The sequence below is a fragment of the Siniperca chuatsi genome, linkage group LG13 (assembly GCF_020085105.1).
Source record: "Siniperca chuatsi isolate FFG_IHB_CAS linkage group LG13, ASM2008510v1, whole genome shotgun sequence".
Taxonomy (NCBI): Eukaryota; Metazoa; Chordata; class Actinopteri; order Centrarchiformes; family Sinipercidae; genus Siniperca; species Siniperca chuatsi.
This window is the reverse complement of record NC_058054.1, coordinates 8,841,578-8,858,695: the sequence shown is the minus strand read 5'-3', so window position 1 is coordinate 8,858,695 and position 17,118 is coordinate 8,841,578. Positions and strand designations below refer to the sequence as shown.

The following is a 17,118-nucleotide window of genomic DNA, read 5'->3' as shown; positions in this document are numbered from 1 at the left end:
CTGTTATATTATGTTATGTATACAGTATCATGTATTATTGATGCATTAGCATGTGACCAGCATTTTAGTATTGTAGTTGGTTAAGGTGGAGCTAATTTTTACTATTTTTTATTCTTTTGGGTAGCTTATCCTATAGCAATGTATCATATTTTATAAACTCATCATATGTCTGTATGTACAAGTATTGAGAAGGATAAAATTGAGTACAGTACAGTACAAGTACCTCAAAACTGTACTTAAGCATGGTAGTTGAGTAAAGGCACTTTTATCATTTATTTTCTATATTATTATTGTTATTTCCCCCCACTGTTATTAAATCAGAGTACCACAGAGATTTATTTTGGGCCCATTGTTACTTACAGTTTGGCCCTTGCTGTTATCTGTCAAGTGTGCTGTAAATGTATACAGATGATGCAGTCATGTAAGTACATGAAAAATAACAATCTTCCCAGGGGCTGCAGATGAATCTCACCATTCTGCCATTTGCATTATCCCTGATAAATATAAAAACAAAGAAAAGTAATTAGTTATTAATAATTAGAGTAATTAGAGTAATTTACCTGTTAATCCTCATGAGCAAGAATTCACACTTACGGACTGGACAAGTATGAAAGACCAAATAACTGAAAATGTATAAACCATTTCATTTTGTTCCACAGTTATCAATGACCGATTAGCCAAAATCAAATGAGATAATAACAGATACAAAACTAGGATGATACTAAAATAAACTACAAATACTAGTATAATTAAAAGTATAATAAATATGGACAGTTCACATGTAATATTTGTAAAAATGTTACTAATAGATTATACCTGTAGGCTATATTGAAGCAAAAAATAAACAATTTGTCGTTTTAGACACAAAATATAGACGCTATACAAACCAGAAGGAAATTCTTCGCATTCCGTGAATTGTTTGAAATGTTTTTGTTGATCTCTCCAGGACCTGCAGGGGTGGAACTCAGCTTTGATCTCAGAGTGTGTGGATCGCCCATTTATTCATCAGCCGCACCTTATTGTTGTGTGATGCATGTAGGAGGAAGTGTGCAAATGCTGCTTTGAAATACTGTAGCATGTAAAAATTGTTTTAAAAAAAAAGAACAAAAAAAGAAAACTTATCTGAGATTCAAAATCTGATGATGGGATCTGAATACAGATATTTCGTGTCTGTATTCTGAGCACATATTCTGAATATACTGACTCAGTTTCTTGTCTGCAGGTAAACATAAAAAAGAAAATCACATTTTTCTCCATCGGATAGTAATATTTAAGCAACATTTTCTAAGGTGTGTGTCTTTCTAGAAGCAGGCAGAGGTAGATGTCCGGAGCTGCTGCCTTACAGAGATCAAACAGACGGAGGAGAAATACACAGAGACCCTGGAGTCCATCGAGAAGGTAGAGTCACCTTTAATAGTCTCCTCTGCACTGAGGTCACATATTGTTACATGACAAACGTTAAATGATGGATTTCTTGGTGTCAAATTATGAAATCCTAGTCTGACCTAAGGGATTAATTGATGTATTTTTTCACACTGAGCACAAAAGTGATATTGATTATTGATTTGGGATCAGTGGGCAACGTTGAGAGATATCACATACTAATTTTTCACCACAGAAGATATCAAACGTCTTTCAAAAAAATAAAAAAATCTGTAAATAAAGCAAACCTTTTGTTAATTTTTATTGCATTATGTTTTCGGGTTGTTCGTCCGTTCATATTTCCGTCCGTCCCATTCTCGTGAACGCAATATCTCAGGAACACCTTGAGGAAATTTCTTCAAATTTGGCACAAACGTCCACTTGGACTCAAGGATGAACCAGTTAGAATTTGGTGGTCAAAGGTCAAGGTCACTGTGACCTCACAAAACATATTTTTGGCCATAACTCAAGAACTGATGACCATATTTCACAGTTGGTCGGACAATGAATTAGTGACACTTTTGTCATAACATAAGAATTAATGTTGTAATTATGACAAAATTTCACACAGATGCTTAATAGAATACAACCATGGATGTATAAAGAGAACTGGATACAGATACTTTTGACATAAAGGTCAAACCTCTAAATAGGTTTTTAGCCATAATTTAAGAATGAATTGGGAGATCCAGATTTCACACACATGTTGACTGGGACGACACAATGAATCAACAATAACGAGAACAGTATGGGCTTTCTTTCATCTCGTCCATTCTGCCTTTCACTTCCTGCCGCATTCTGAATTTCAAGTGTCATTGGAATCACGTGACTGCAAACAACAAATTGGAGCGCGCCTAGCTAATCGTGATCCTGTGAGTGAGTGAGTTTCACCTACAGCTCATAGAGAGCTCTAAAAATGCTAGGAGAAAACAAAAGCACCACATTTTGTGTAGCTATACTCTATAAGAATCCATCTTTACATAGTAATCAAGCACATGTGTACCTGTTTAGCCAATACATCTATGATAATCCTTCATTAATCAGTTCAACAATGTATATTCACTGGAAGCATACATATGTATCATCAATATAGTGATAACTTCCATTTAGCCATAAAATACACTTGTGCCTTTTATTCAGTTTCTTCCAAGTATTCACTACTTATATTATATGAGTCTGGACGGACATGGATGTAAACCGTAACTTGACTGGTTGATGGAGGCATACAATTGCGGGGTGGTTAATCTAGTTTTAAAATGTAATGTAAATGTTACCATTTCATGGGTATTTCATGGAAATTCCCAGTTATTTATTCCCTAATTTGCCACGCTACGGTCCTCTGATAACTAGTATGATAATAATATTAACTTTATTTGCATAGCACTTTTCTAAAAACAATGTTTACAAAGTGCTATACATGCAAGTTCACATAAAAGCCAGTTTATATAAGTGTGTTTTTAGAAGGGATTGAAAAGATGAAACTAATTTTGCTAGCCTAATTTCCTCAGGCAGGCCGTTTCAAAGCACAGGCACCCTAATAGAGAAAGTGCAGTCGCATTTAGTTTTGAGTCTGGACTGTGGAACAGCCAAACGGCCTTGCTCGAGGATCTCAGGCTGCATTCCGGCTCATAGAGAGTTAAAAGATCAGCAATATGACCAGGGGCAAGACCTTTCTGTGCTCAGTATGAGTGTTCCCCAGCTGTTGTAGTCATGTCACTGATTGTTATGAATAACCACTAAGATTGTTTCTAGCTCAATAATCAGTTTGTGAGTGAATCTGAGGAGAACAGTTTAAATGTTTCATTTAGGTTTTCAATTGTTTCTTTCTCCAGTATTTCCTGAATCCTCTGAAGAAATTTTTCTCTGCGGCTGAGATTGACAAAGTTTTTGTCAACATTCCAGTAAGTCCCACGAGTTTCCCTTCTTTTCGCATGACATGAAAATGTTTATGTCCACATACTGATGTCTTCTTTCTCTAATGCAGGACCTGGTTAAAGTTCACAAGAGCCTGATGGTCGATGTGCAGGACTCCATCCTAAACAAAAATGCCTTAAATCTTTACCAGATTTTTATCAGCTACAAAGAGAGGTATTCATGATCACCATTCATTTACATTTATTGTTAGGTTGCAGGGAAATCATTTAAGTGCACTTTTGATGCTGCTTTCTTTCACTTTCTCGTGCGTGTGAGTTTCATGAGGTGTGTTTATAATTTAAAAGGCCATAAATGAAAAAAACTGCATTGGGATCTACCAAAATTTCCTTTTGTGCAGTTATGTCTCAGTAATCAGATTTAAGTATATAGAAGGTTTAATTTTAGGTTCACTACACCTCTGCACTTTCCTTTGCAATTTGCTTTCAGTGTACTGGCAATGCACTCAGGATTAAACTGAAATTACTACAACATGGAGTGAATAGAATTTGACTGACACCTGCTTTTTGAGAAATAATCTACCAATATTAGAGGATTTCCTTGTCAGTCATATCATGTTGTAGTGTAGACGAGTGTCTTGCAACAAATTCTCAGAGAATCGCGTGATACCGTCTTTATCATGAGCAACATGATTGTAACATATGATGAGTTACACTGTGTACTTTCTAATTTTGTGTAAGCACTATAGCACTATCTGGCCCTCTACACACACTTGCTGTTCTTTTCTCCAAATCACCACTCATCAATGCCTCCACTGTCTTTCCTCTGAATTGTAGATTGCTCATTTATGGGATATACTGCAGTCGTGTGGAGATTGCCATCGCTGTTTTAGACCTCATTTGCAAAGAGAAAGAGGATGTTCGTCTAAAGCTGGAGGTGAGACACCTGAAGAAGCTGACCCGTCACTAACACACATGCATACACACCCCCATATACACAGATCCAGTTTTCCAGCGACCCCTAGTGTGTATTTTGTGCACTACACATACATTAGGATGTCTTTTTTATTGCATTATGTGTCTTGTTCTCTCCAGCTTATATTAATAATAATATACTAGTCTAAATGAATTAAAATAGCTGATTTTATGTGATAGATTTTGAAGAAAATATATAATTTCTATATAAGCTGTGAGCTTGGTGCATGCTAGAATAGAAATAGAATAGGATACAAAAATATTCCATACTCAATTTCACATGACAATTTGGTTTGTGACAAGCTTGCGCCCTAAAGCAAATGAGAACAGATACATATAAGCTATGGCAAACACATTGTTTTGTGTCTTGGTTTACCCATCCTTGTGAAAAAGTCTCAGTAACACCAAAGAATGACATCTAAGTCGTCTGTATAATGATGCATTGTAGCTCATGCTGTTATAAATATGTGTATTGTATGTGTTCCAGGAGTGCTCAAAGAGAGCCAACAATGGGAAGTTTACACTGAGGGACCTGCTGGTTGTCCCGATGCAGAGAGTTCTCAAGTACCATCTACTTCTTCAGGTTGGAAAGGCTTGACACCACTAATATAAAGCAAGACTGTCAAACCACATGTCATGGGAAACTGAGAGTCTGCTGGGTTTTTAAAATAATGCTTATTTCAGAGATCAGCCCTCCCTGACTAGATAAATCTGTCAGGGAGGGAATCTGTCTTGACACCTCTGATTTAGATATGTTTAGTTATTTTTGAATGGATTTACTGAGTGCTTGTTATCAGCAATTTACCTGTATTTAAAAAAAAAACTTTATTTATTACTTTATACATCTAATGGTTTTAATTAGCATCTGGAACATTTGGGGCTTACTTCCTTACTCCAGGACATCACAACAGTAGTTTTTGAGGCAGGAATAAGAATCAACATTGCCCAGATTTGACCTGTTGTTGGAGAGATTCAAACTTGCAGCCTATTCTAAGGATATCACATACATGCCTATTTTATTTTATTACTTTTCTCTATCAATAAGAGCAAGTTTTTTTTCCTGTGAGACTGTGCACAGTTGAATCAACTTGTATGATGTTTTTCTTTCAGTATAATAGTGGCCACTTGGGAGCGACATTCTCCACATTTTTGCTTCATGTTTGCTTCCCTCCACAGCACTGCAAAAAACCATCTGGTTTTGATGAGTAATTTAAGTCTTGCATTTAGTCTTCATATCTCACACCTCTCAAGGAAAGTACAGTGAATGAATGAAGTAACATAATTTCAGTCTGTTTAAATACATTTCAGCTTACAGAATTTCCAGAATTTTCCTCAAACAAGCATTTTTAAGGGGAAGATAATTTATTTCTGGAGTGGCTATCACATGATTGAAAAATAGATTTACAAGGGAAATTATCATTACATTACTTAGTGATTTTATACATGATTGTAGTTCTTAAACTTAGACATGTCTTGCAATGTAGTTGCACTCTTGCTTCCTATAGAAACCAGACATGCAGCCTTTCAAAATCCCCCCAATTTCACTGCCTACTGATAACTGTGTGACACAGTCTCCCCTGGTTGGTATGAATCAGAGGTCAGACTACAGCTGGCAAGGCAGATGAGGACAATGACTAGAGAGCTGTTTTAAATTGTTGTGGAGGGAAAAGGCCTCCACGGTAAATGGTAGTGATCCTGGGTGTTCTCAGCCGACCCCCAGAGGAGAGACTTTGGAAAGGGGGTAAAAAGGGAAGAAGAAGAGGAAATGGTCAAGAGGAAATTAAGTGAGAGTGGATACAGCTCGGCAAGGAAGCAGCAGTCTGGACTAGTATGAGGTTATTTGTCTCGTATCTGCTTTGCTGTTTGACTGGTGTTTTGACGGTACAGGAGACTCTGGACGGATTTCATGGTGCCTCTGTGCATGTTACACTCCCAACAATAACTTCCATGTGCTGATTAATCAAATAAACGTGTGTGGTTGTTGGCAGGCTGATGTCAGAACATTCTTCTTATTTCTGGCAGTAAAATGACATGTAAGAGAAATCCTTTTAATCTGCCTATTTAGCTTTATTTTTCAGTTTATGAAATTGAATGATGATACGCACACGTGCCAATATTTGCCTAAAAATCCCCTTTTTTTGCCCTCAAATAAGATGGATTAAGGAAAATTGGCTGTCTTCTGATTACAAGACTTTTTTGTTATGAAAACTACATAGTGGCACTTAAAAGTAATCTTTATTATTAAATCAATAATCTAACTACTCATGCTAAATGTGTTATCTTGAGTGTGAGTTTTGTGTGTGAGTTTTGTGTGTGAGCCCATCCTTTCTTTTCTGTCCTCCTCTAACAGGAGCTAGTCAAACACACGCATGATGCTGCTGACAAGGGCAACTTGAAGATTGCTCTTGATGCCATGAAAGTAAGGGCAGTGCTTTTGGTAAATGGTCTGTAATCATTGTGATTTCAGCTTGTTTCCAATAGCAGGCTGATTTAGCGGATAATTACGAACAGTCTCTGCCACTCAACTATCAACTTTTATTAGATGAAAAAAAGAAGCTGTAAATCATTCATGTTTCTCTTCTACAAAGTGGTGTGAACTGATAAAACTTTACATTTACATCACATTAATGAGCGAGTGAGTGCCCTCTTCACTTTTCCAATCCTGAAGGGAGCCAGCGCTTGATAGGTAGCTGATCTGAGGACTTAACAAACAAGAATGCAAGAAATGCACAACTTTAGGGCTTGATTCATACTTACATTATTTACATGGCATGCATGCTAGGCTGACCAAAAAACAAAAAACACCCTATAACATAAACATACGTGTATAAAATTTAAGAAATAGGCCGACATTTTATTAAATGCTCTTATTCGCTTTCTTGCCAAGAGTTAGATGAGAAGATCGAACTCTCATATCTGTATGTTAAATATGAAGCTACAGCCAGCAGCTGATTAGCTTAGCTTACCATAAAGACTGGAAACAGTTGAAACAGTTAGCTTGGCTCTGTCCAAAGGTAACAAAATCCAGCACCTCTAAAGCTCACTAATTGACACGTTTTTTTTTTTATCTGTACCAAAAATTAAGTGTAAAAATGGCAAGTTGCAGTTTTATTTGGGGTTATGTGCTCGACTAGCCCCCGTAAAACTGCAACTTGTCATTTTTACTCTTTGGTTTAAACAAGTTAGCTGTTTCACCTTGCTTCCAGTCTTTATGCTGAGCTAAGATAAGCAAGCCTAACAGTCTCCACTCTCATTTTTAACGGCCATCTTATAGATTGTATCGATGTTCTCATCTAACTCTCAGCAAGAAAGCGAATGAGTGCATTTTGAATAAGTGTATTTCCCAAAATGTACAAACTATTTCTTTAAATGCACAGTACAGAATACCAGTGTTTCTTTTACAAATAAATGCATCCTGAATTTTCTAACATATTTCACTACCTCTAGACTAAACTAACCCAACAAAATGTGTGTATTTGTGTGTCTGTGTTGCCCAGGACCTGGCTCAGTATGTCAACGAGGTGAAGAGAGATAATGAGACTCTAAGGGAGATTGACCAGTACCAGAAGTCTATTGAAAACCTGGTAAACCAAAAATATTTTTCAGCTTTGCAAGTCAAGTTTCATCTAACAAGGTCAGTCTTCCACCAAATTTGGCATAGTCTGAGGGAATCAGCCCGTAACACAGGATACAATTTAGACAGCTGCATTGAATGTATAAGACACCTGCTCTTTACTGTCTTTACTGACTTAAAGGGTTATTGCAGGAAAAAGTTCACATACTTTACTGATTTCACCTGGTTAGTTATCAACTACGGGGTCAGTGTGCGTTTCTGTGATTTTCTGTAACATATTTTCCTTTAATTTTTTCCCCCTGTCAGAAGTATCTTCTTAAGGATAATAAGGATGAAGTCCAAGAATAACATGTTATATGAGTTTAGAGGTGAAATGATTAGTTGATCAGTCAATTAGTTGATTGACAGAAAATTAATTGGCAACTACTTTGATAAATGAATTATTATTTCAGTCTTTTTTTAAAAGCAAAAATGCCAAACATTCCCTGGTTCCGACTTCTCAAATGTGCAAATTTGCTGCTGTTCTATGTCATATATGATTGTAAAGTGAATCTCTTTAGTTTTAGACTGTTGGTTGGACAAAACAGGACATCTGAATATGTCACCTTATGCGCTGGGAAATTAGAATGGGCATTTTTTATTATTTTCTGACAGGAAAACGATTAATTGAGAAAATAATTAATTAATTGATAATGAAGATAATCACTAATTGCAGCCCTATACCAGTCAAAAATATTGTTTATAGCAACCGGATCTCAAAAGGGAATTATTACTATAATTAAAATATCAAATTAAACAGCTTTTATGTTTCTGTGAGGTACCCTCAAGTCAGAGAATTTAGGTTTCAGCACAGTAAACCCTGTCCCAGGGGCATGCAAAGCAGAACCCACCAGAAGCATATCATATGGAAGGTAGAATATATGGAATACACATCATACATTAGGCAAGAGATGCCCTCACCAAGCGTGGTAATAAGAAAGCAGAACAGGATGAGACAAGGTGGTGAAGGAAGAAATCAGCTGACAGAACCAGTAGCAGGTTGGAAAAAAGCGTAGCCAGCAGCAGAGGCATTATGAGTGAGAGAGCTTGTCTTGATTGAACAAAATGGGTGACTTGAGTGAATGTCAATGCTGAAGAAAGAAGAAAACCAGTAATATGGTATTGGGGTCTGTTGGATCCCTCTGCTGAAATAAGGTTTTTGATCTGGCTTAAATTTTAAGTAGCTCAGAGATCTCCTGTGACAAATCTGATGGAATGGTGTGTAACATGAACTATGCATTAAAAAACGTTGATTTTCTCAAAAGCTCTATTTAATGTTCATGAAATACTAGAAGTAGAAGGTCTGGTGGGTTCCAGTTTTTGATTGTACAAAAGTTGGTTCGTGCTGGAAATGTGTCCCTAGTGTCACATTTGAGTTTGAATTATGCTTTTGACTAGAGTGGGTTACTAATTGATGCATTTATTTCATATATAATTATGTAATTTGTAATATGTAATTTCATACATATTTCCTATTCATTTTAACCCTCTCTTATTTTACTTTCAGAATCAGCCTCTAACCAGCTATGGTCGACCAAAAGGTGACGGAGAAGTGCGCTTGGTCTCCAGTATCGACAAGAGGAAACAAGACAGGTTATTCTACTTCATTGTCCTGAAAAAGCTTTACTGAAACATAGCTATTCAATACATACATAAGTGTTGACATTGTGCAAGACCTAATTTTTGTCACTTGGACTCACTTGGATTTTCCTACGCACCTGTCTGAATACAGGTTTGCAAAGATCAGTTTTTCTGTTAAACACACAATGAAAACAGTATGTGAATACAACTTCAAAGCTAAATAAAGTACATAACAAATCATTGCTATTAAATCAGTGCTATGTATTCTCATATAGACCAAATAAGGAGAATACTTGCTCAGACACACAGATGCTACATTTACTACGTAATTTAAAAAATCTGAACTCTCAACATGTCATAATGAATATACAATAGTATAATAATAGAACAGTATAACATTCTGTCTTATTATTCATTCTTATTTTACAGGCACATCTTTTTATTTGATGTGGCTGTCATTGTTTGCAAGAGAAGAGGAGACATCTATGAGATGAAGGACATACTTGACCTCAACTACTTCAAGATAACAAACAACCCCACCTCTGACAGAGAGGGTAAAAAGGTCAGTTGGCTGGGAGAACACAATATACTTCTAGACATATAAATAAATATAAGATAATAAGATGCTGCACTTAAATATTAGTATTTGTGCACTTTGCATTGCACTGAATATTGGCTCTCTATCTGTATCTACCTCACATTTTGATTAGTTTTACAGTACCAGAAAACTAGACTATTGCATGGAAATGTTGCTATTCAACATCTGTTTGGCTGCAGATATTATTGCTGAACTATTTGTCGGATGCCTGATAAGAGTAACTTAGAATGATGTTCTCTCCCTTTCTGGTGTATGCTCTGTTTCGCCTTGTGGGAATGTTCGCAGGCCGTATTGTAGTGGAGCGGACTTGTTGAGGTCTTGTTGATGTATGCTCACAGATGGTGTCTTCTCACTCCGGTGCTGATTGCTAATGTGAAACTGACAGCTTGCCAGAATGGGATGGTTCTGTGGTTTTTATCAAAGGGACTCCATTATCATCCTCATTTACTCTATTGTGCAATCATGATGTGTGTGTGTTGTGTGGGACATGTGTATGGCAGTGATTGGTACTTAACATGTATGGTCATGGTCTTGTATTTTGGGATTGGCATTATTCAGCGTCGTCTCTAACATTATTTCTAAATTAACAATCTTGTACTAAATATGTAATGACACAAACAGATATGTCATTACCCTTTATTTTTGTCACGTCCACCTTCCAACATTTTGCGGCACAAAAAGACACATGTACAATAATTCTTTTGTAGCGAGACACAGAAACACAAAAAAAGACAAATATTCACAGACATACAGATACTGTGTACCTATATATGCCTCATCACACTCAAACAAACACACACACCGCAGGACAGAGATGCTAATATCAGGTGATGAATGTGTGCAGTCCTCCAAGGCTGCTTATAGCTATATATCATTTTCTGCTAAATGAAACTTCAGAGTGTGAATGTGGTGCCACTGAGCACCCACACAGTCATCAATGATTTAACACTCAGCAGAGCTCTAAAACATTCAGGACATTACAGGGCAGGCCAATCACTGATGGGTAAACCCTGCCACTTTTCCTGTTATTAGATATGACACAACAAGCTGAAACAGATTAGGGTGGCGAAAGCCAAGAGGTTTGGGAATTGATTGAAAATCGTTCCCAAATATGCCCATGGGCAAGGCAGTTAACCCGTAAGTAGTAGATATTTGGTGGCCAGCTGTGAATATGTTGCTGAAGAGAAAACAAGCAAGTAATATGTATTGTATTTTGCACCCAGAATTTTCTTAAATCAATGTAACATAGTTGAGGCCTTTGGCACCTGTGGCTTAAAGGTTTTGGTGGTGTTTCTAAATTTAGGATGTATTTGGAAAAGAAAGATCGAACACCATCTTTGATTCCTTTGAGGCAGATTAGCAGCCTCACTGTCATCACAGTTTAAGTCCTCTTTGGGCAGAACTCTGGTTAAACTGCCATTTCTGCTGCTCACTTGACGTTGGCAAAAAACATGGCAGCGTTTATGACACAAATGAAAAGAAAAACATGCAAACTCTAAAAAGAGAGACAACCCAGTTTTAGACAACCCACTCAGATTGTACTTGCTGTGACGTAACAGTGCTAACCGCTGAGCTACTGTGCCACCCACCATTGAAAGTGTAAATTCTGTGTGATACAGTAGAAATAAGTTTCCCTTCTATACACATAAATATGCAAATGTACATATGCATTCATGAGAAAATACATTTGGTTTGATTGCTGTCTTCTTCCTGACCTCCAGTGGTGCTACGGGTTCTACGTGACTCACCAGCAGGGGCACACAGGCTTTGAACTCTTTTTTAAGACCAGAGAGCTGAAGAAGAAGTGGCTGGATCAGTTTGAAATGGCCATGTAAGTACACAGAGACATGAACACCACAGTCATGACAGTTTGTCATCAACACAGAAGACCAGTGTGTGTGTATCATAGGAAAAACAAACTGTGTATGTGCATGGGTGTGCATGGTGTTTATTTGTCTTTGTTTGCGTGCATGTTATTCCAAGGCCGAGAGAGGTGTTGACTCTTTCATATGCACTGTTTGATCAGGTCTTTGCTGTAATCAAGCACACACTGCTGAACACTACGATACACACACACACACACACACACACACACACACACACACACACACACACACACATTAAACATAAACTACAAAGAAGTCACTCTGCCTCGATGTTTCCTCAAATCGGTGCTTTATGGAGGTATATCTTTTGGATTATTTTGTTACAGTGGGAGGTTTTTCTCAGGCAGATATCCTGTCTGCATCCTTTGTTATGTTGATTCGGAAGAATATAGTGTTGTTTTGACGTTACACTCTGATTGACTGAACAAATGCTTTTGTGTTTGGGGTGGATATGTATGAAAACATCCCTGATATGCATGCTGACTACTTGCTATAGCCTTCCTGAATACATTTTCACTTCTCATAGTGTGCTGGATTATACTTAATTTATGCACTGTAGCAAAACAAAACAGTGTGTGGGGATGTCCATCCATCCATCCATTTTCTACCGCTTGGTCCCGTTAGGGGTCGCGGGTGACTGGAGCCTATCCCAGTGACTTTGGGCCTTAGGCAGGGTACACCCTGGACAGTGGCCAACTCGTCGCAGGGCTAACACAGACACAGACAAGGACAGACAACCATTCACTCTCACATTCATTCAATACGGGCAATTTAGAGTTATCAATTAACCTACACATGCATGTCTTTGGACGGTGGGAGGAAGCCGGAGAACCCGGAGAGAACCCACGGTAACACGGGGAGGACATGCAGACTCCACCCAGAGAGATTGTGTGATGTTGGTCTGGTCCGGGAATCGATCCCACGAACCCACGATCTCCTTATTGGGAGGCAGGAGCTTTAGCCGCTCTGTGTGTGGGGATGTACAATGTGCAATTTAAGTGCTTCTCTTTCTCTAACATGAACTGTAAGTAGTCACATATGTATGAGTTCATAAACTCACATGACCACTAGGCCCTTGACACTTGCTCAAATCCTCAGTGTAATTTCCAGTGTAAGGAAAAATAACCATTTTTCACACCCTTCTTGAAACTTTTTTTTTTTAATGTATTTATTTATTTATTTTTTTACAGATACAGGGTTTATGTCTGAAAACAGCAATGCGTGCCTCTGTGCATTGGGTAATGACACCAGAAGGGGCCCTTTCAGAAAGTGAAAATTGTACCTGTAAAGAGGATGTGGGCTCCTGATGAATAACTCACTTATGGGAGCACTCAGTTTAAGTGGCTTCTGGATGGTGTGTTCAATACAAAAAGACGTTTTTGTGTCAGTTGTGTTTGTGCACGTTCCAGAAAGGCTGCTTATTTTTGCTATGCATGTTTCCCCTGTCATGTTTTAACACATGCAGCTCAAAATTGGATTTGTCTGGGCTGATTTAAGCCTTCTTCATTTACACGTACACATGCACTGGGGTATTGCTTTTATTTCGGTCAGTTGAAGGAATGAATTGCAGATTGTTTTTGCCACAACAGAGTTATTTTATTCAGTTGATAAAGAAATGATTAAGAATGTTTTGTATATTGAGTAAATGTAAAGAAAATTATACTACTGATACACACACAAACCCAATTACCACATGTTCTTTAGCCATGATGCTAGCAGCATGGCTCTGCAGCAATGTTGTTCTGTCACATTACACCAGTTTGGTCTGGACTGAAATATGTCAACAAATATCAGATGGGTTGCCATGAAAGTTTGTACAGACATTCATTTCTCCCTCAGGATAAATTGTATTAGCTTTGATGATCCCCTGACTTTTCATCTAGTGACATCATCAGGTCCATTTTTGTCCAATACTTGGACAAGCCTCAGCTGTACTTTGAGTTTAATACTAATTAGCAAATGTTATGCTGCATCAACACGCTAAACTAAGATTGTGAACATGGTATTATACCTGCTTAACATCAGCTTAACATCAGCATGTTAGCATTGTCATTGGAAGCATGTTAGCATGCTGATTTTAGCATTTAGCTCAAAGCACCGCTGTGCCTAAGTACGGCATTACAGAGACACTAGCATGGCTGTTCACTCTTGTTTTCATTTAACCATTTTCATTTCATTTAACCTAATTTCCTGTCTCAGATCAAATATCCGACCAGAGAAAGCCAGCCACAACTCCCACCAGTTCAAGATGCACACCTTTGAAAGGATCACTTCCTGTAGTTATTGTCACCTCTTGCTCAGGTAATATTCAGGCATTATGACTATACTATTTTGGATAATTATGTAGCCCTGATGAAGAGTAAAAATGTTTCTATGTGGGACTCAGTCCCACGTCTGTGACAGGGTGAATATGAACTTTAACTACACACACTGTTCTAGGATGGCAAATCGTCATGTGTTATTGCACTGACAGTGTATTTCTGTTCTTATTAAAATATACTTTCAAATATTATTCATATTGAAGGTATGAAAGGAACTCCATGACATTTTGTCAGTTTTCCTCAGGCACAAAATGAAATTTTTTTTAATTTAGCCTCTCACTTAACTGCAAATGGCTTATTAGCACTGGGTTTAGCTGAAATAAATAGGGACTACAGACTGTTAGCTGTCTCAGTTTTCAGCAGACAGTATCAGTTTTATGGTTTTGGAAAGCTGAAGGACATTTCTTGTGTCATTTTTCTTATCTTGAGACTGTGACAGAAGCCTGAAAATTCAAAATGTCAAGGTATTTCTCTTAAGGAGGCTGTTATACATGAAATATATCCTGTGGTTTATTGTGTCCAGGGGCATCTTTAACCAGGGTTATCTCTGTCTAAAATGTGGGCTGGGGGCTCATAAGGAGTGTCTTGGTCGACTGGGAGTCTGTGGGAAAACAGGTGAGATGGAGGCCTCCCAAACTGATTGTGTTTCACTTTTTGAACACTGCGCCATAACAAGTTATGTTGAAAACTAATGGCATCATTTCCATGATATTTGCTGTGCATATTTATGTCCCTCAGAGAATATATCCTATTTTTTTTTGGTGACCTTTCTTCTAGCGCCACCATCAGGCCACAATTTCCACTTATACACACAAAATATCAAAATCTAAAAGGCAGATTGCCATGAAATTTACTGAGAACATTCGTGTTCCCTAGAGGAGAACCTCTTTACATTTTAGGTACTCCATGAGCTTTCCTCTAGCACCACACATTCATGCCAGATTGCCAACCTTGTACATAAGATATCTAACTGTTATACTATGAAATGTGTTGTTAATATTTATGGCCCCCAAGATATTAATCTCTATGGATGTGGTAACACTTTGACCTTCCTTTACTTTGTCGCCCTCAGACTCAAATTTCCCCTTGCACATACCTTTATCTGAAAATATAAATTCTGTATTAGAAAAACAGCAAATTAGACATAATATATGTTTTGACTTTGTAACTTTTTAGCAGTTGTTTAATTGAAAGCTAAACTATGCCATATAGATATTTAGCAGTTGTTGCATCTTACTCCTATGTCAAGCTTTAGCTCTTTGGCTGTAGTTTGGGTACATTACCTTCCCTGAATACACAGACAGCTAAAGGCAGCTCAGGCCTTTGACAAGCCTTCTTAGCAGAAGTGCTGTGGTCTTTATGCATTCTGAAGCGTGATGAGGGCCAGCAGAGGTTGACAATTGAGGTTGTATGTCAGGAAGCCACCACACACTGATATCGTATTCATCTCCCTGTGTCTGTCTCTCGTCTGACTGCAGATTCTGCCAAGCCGAAGCCCAAGGTAAGACCTGGACTGTTTTTCTTCTTTGACTTAGACACCAAAGCCAACATAATTAGTGAAGCATAATATAGCAGTTATCACAGAGCGCACATACACTCACTCAAGTATTGAAAAGGGTACCCACATTAAAAATTAGGTCAACAATTGGTAATGCTAGTGAACAGTTTGTATTTGTAGAGTTGCAAAGTGGAAGGAGCTGCTGGTATTGTTTTTACCACTGTATAATCATTTTTGAATGTTTATTTTTAATAGTATCTACAATGTTCTTCATCACAGGACCATCATTATTGTGTATTTTAAATCCAACTGTCAGTATATGGAGCATGGAGTGAGCCCCCAGAATAATATAGACTGTGTTCTGTTATAATCAGTTAAAAAATTGATATGTTTTAAAAGCTATTATATATTTTTTCCCCCAAAAGACAAAGTGCTCAGAAACAGAACTGCTGAATTTTACTCTTGATGTCTGTCTTTCCCTTTTAAAATGGTTCAACCAGACATCTAAAGAGTATAACACTTACAGACGACCTCATCATTTTTATCAATCTCTTCCTCTCTCAATTATGCTTTCTTTTCTTGCTTTTTATCTGTCTTGCTTACTTTCTCTCTCCATCTACAGGAAAGCACAACACCACCAGACCCAGGTCAGTATGACTTGACCACTTTCCCACTTTTGTGAACCTGCTAAGGGCTTTACGTGGTACCTCTTAAGCTGCTTTCATCTCGGTTCTGTAACAAAACAGAAACACAGACAGGATGAAAAGGAGACGGTTAGTCAGAGGCCAGAGTGAGACCTGGAGGAGATAGATGGTGGTTTAAAACTAACCCTCAGATGTTATCATACCCCCCTCTCAGTTTTAATAAAATATTACTCAACTGTTTCTTTTTTATGTCCAAAAAACCTTGAAGATGTTTTCTTAGAAATGCACTGACATGAATCTCTCCTGTTCAGAGGGTTCAAAGGAGGAAATGAGCAACAACAGTTTCCTCTTGACAAATACATTAGAGTAAGAATATCCAATGAATAATAGGATGCAGAAGGAATCCTTAACCAAAGCACAAAAAAGCCCTTTTCTCATGCTGTGATGCCTGAACCCAAGATGGCATTGAGATGAATTGGAGTGGGTGGAATCATTATGAGGACCACGGCAGGAGAAATGCTGTCAGAAAAGCACTTCCAGCAGTCCATATGCCTCGGCCTCAACCTGTGCCTTTGTGATGAATCAATTTCTGTAAGGGGCTTTATGAGAAAGACATCCGTGCTTACTGTTCTTATTAAAAACATGAATGTGAGATATTCCATTCATCTGAGGTCACCGTCAGCTAATAGTTTCCTCGGGCTGGTTTGCA

At 37.8% G+C, this 17,118-nt stretch overlaps 1 protein-coding gene across 2 annotated transcripts in view; it reads left to right on the top strand.

The window, feature by feature from the left end:
* LOC122887089 (guanine nucleotide exchange factor VAV3-like) overlaps nt 1-17,118 on the top strand; it is a 52,693-nt gene that overhangs the window by 14,437 nt on the left and 21,138 nt on the right. For both annotated transcript variants that reach the window (XM_044219963.1, XM_044219962.1), the window contains exons 6-19: nt 1,306-1,398; nt 3,255-3,323; nt 3,407-3,510; nt 4,131-4,230; nt 4,756-4,851; nt 6,619-6,687; nt 7,766-7,852; nt 9,389-9,474; nt 9,892-10,024; nt 11,782-11,891; nt 14,146-14,247; nt 14,791-14,882; nt 15,746-15,768; nt 16,388-16,412. In XM_044219963.1, coding sequence (XP_044075898.1) covers nt 1,306-1,398; nt 3,255-3,323; nt 3,407-3,510; nt 4,131-4,230; nt 4,756-4,851; nt 6,619-6,687; nt 7,766-7,852; nt 9,389-9,474; nt 9,892-10,024; nt 11,782-11,891; nt 14,146-14,247; nt 14,791-14,882; nt 15,746-15,768; nt 16,388-16,412 — 1,189 coding nt within the window. The remainder of the gene's footprint in view (nt 1-1,305; nt 1,399-3,254; nt 3,324-3,406; nt 3,511-4,130; nt 4,231-4,755; nt 4,852-6,618; nt 6,688-7,765; nt 7,853-9,388; nt 9,475-9,891; nt 10,025-11,781; nt 11,892-14,145; nt 14,248-14,790; nt 14,883-15,745; nt 15,769-16,387; nt 16,413-17,118) is intronic.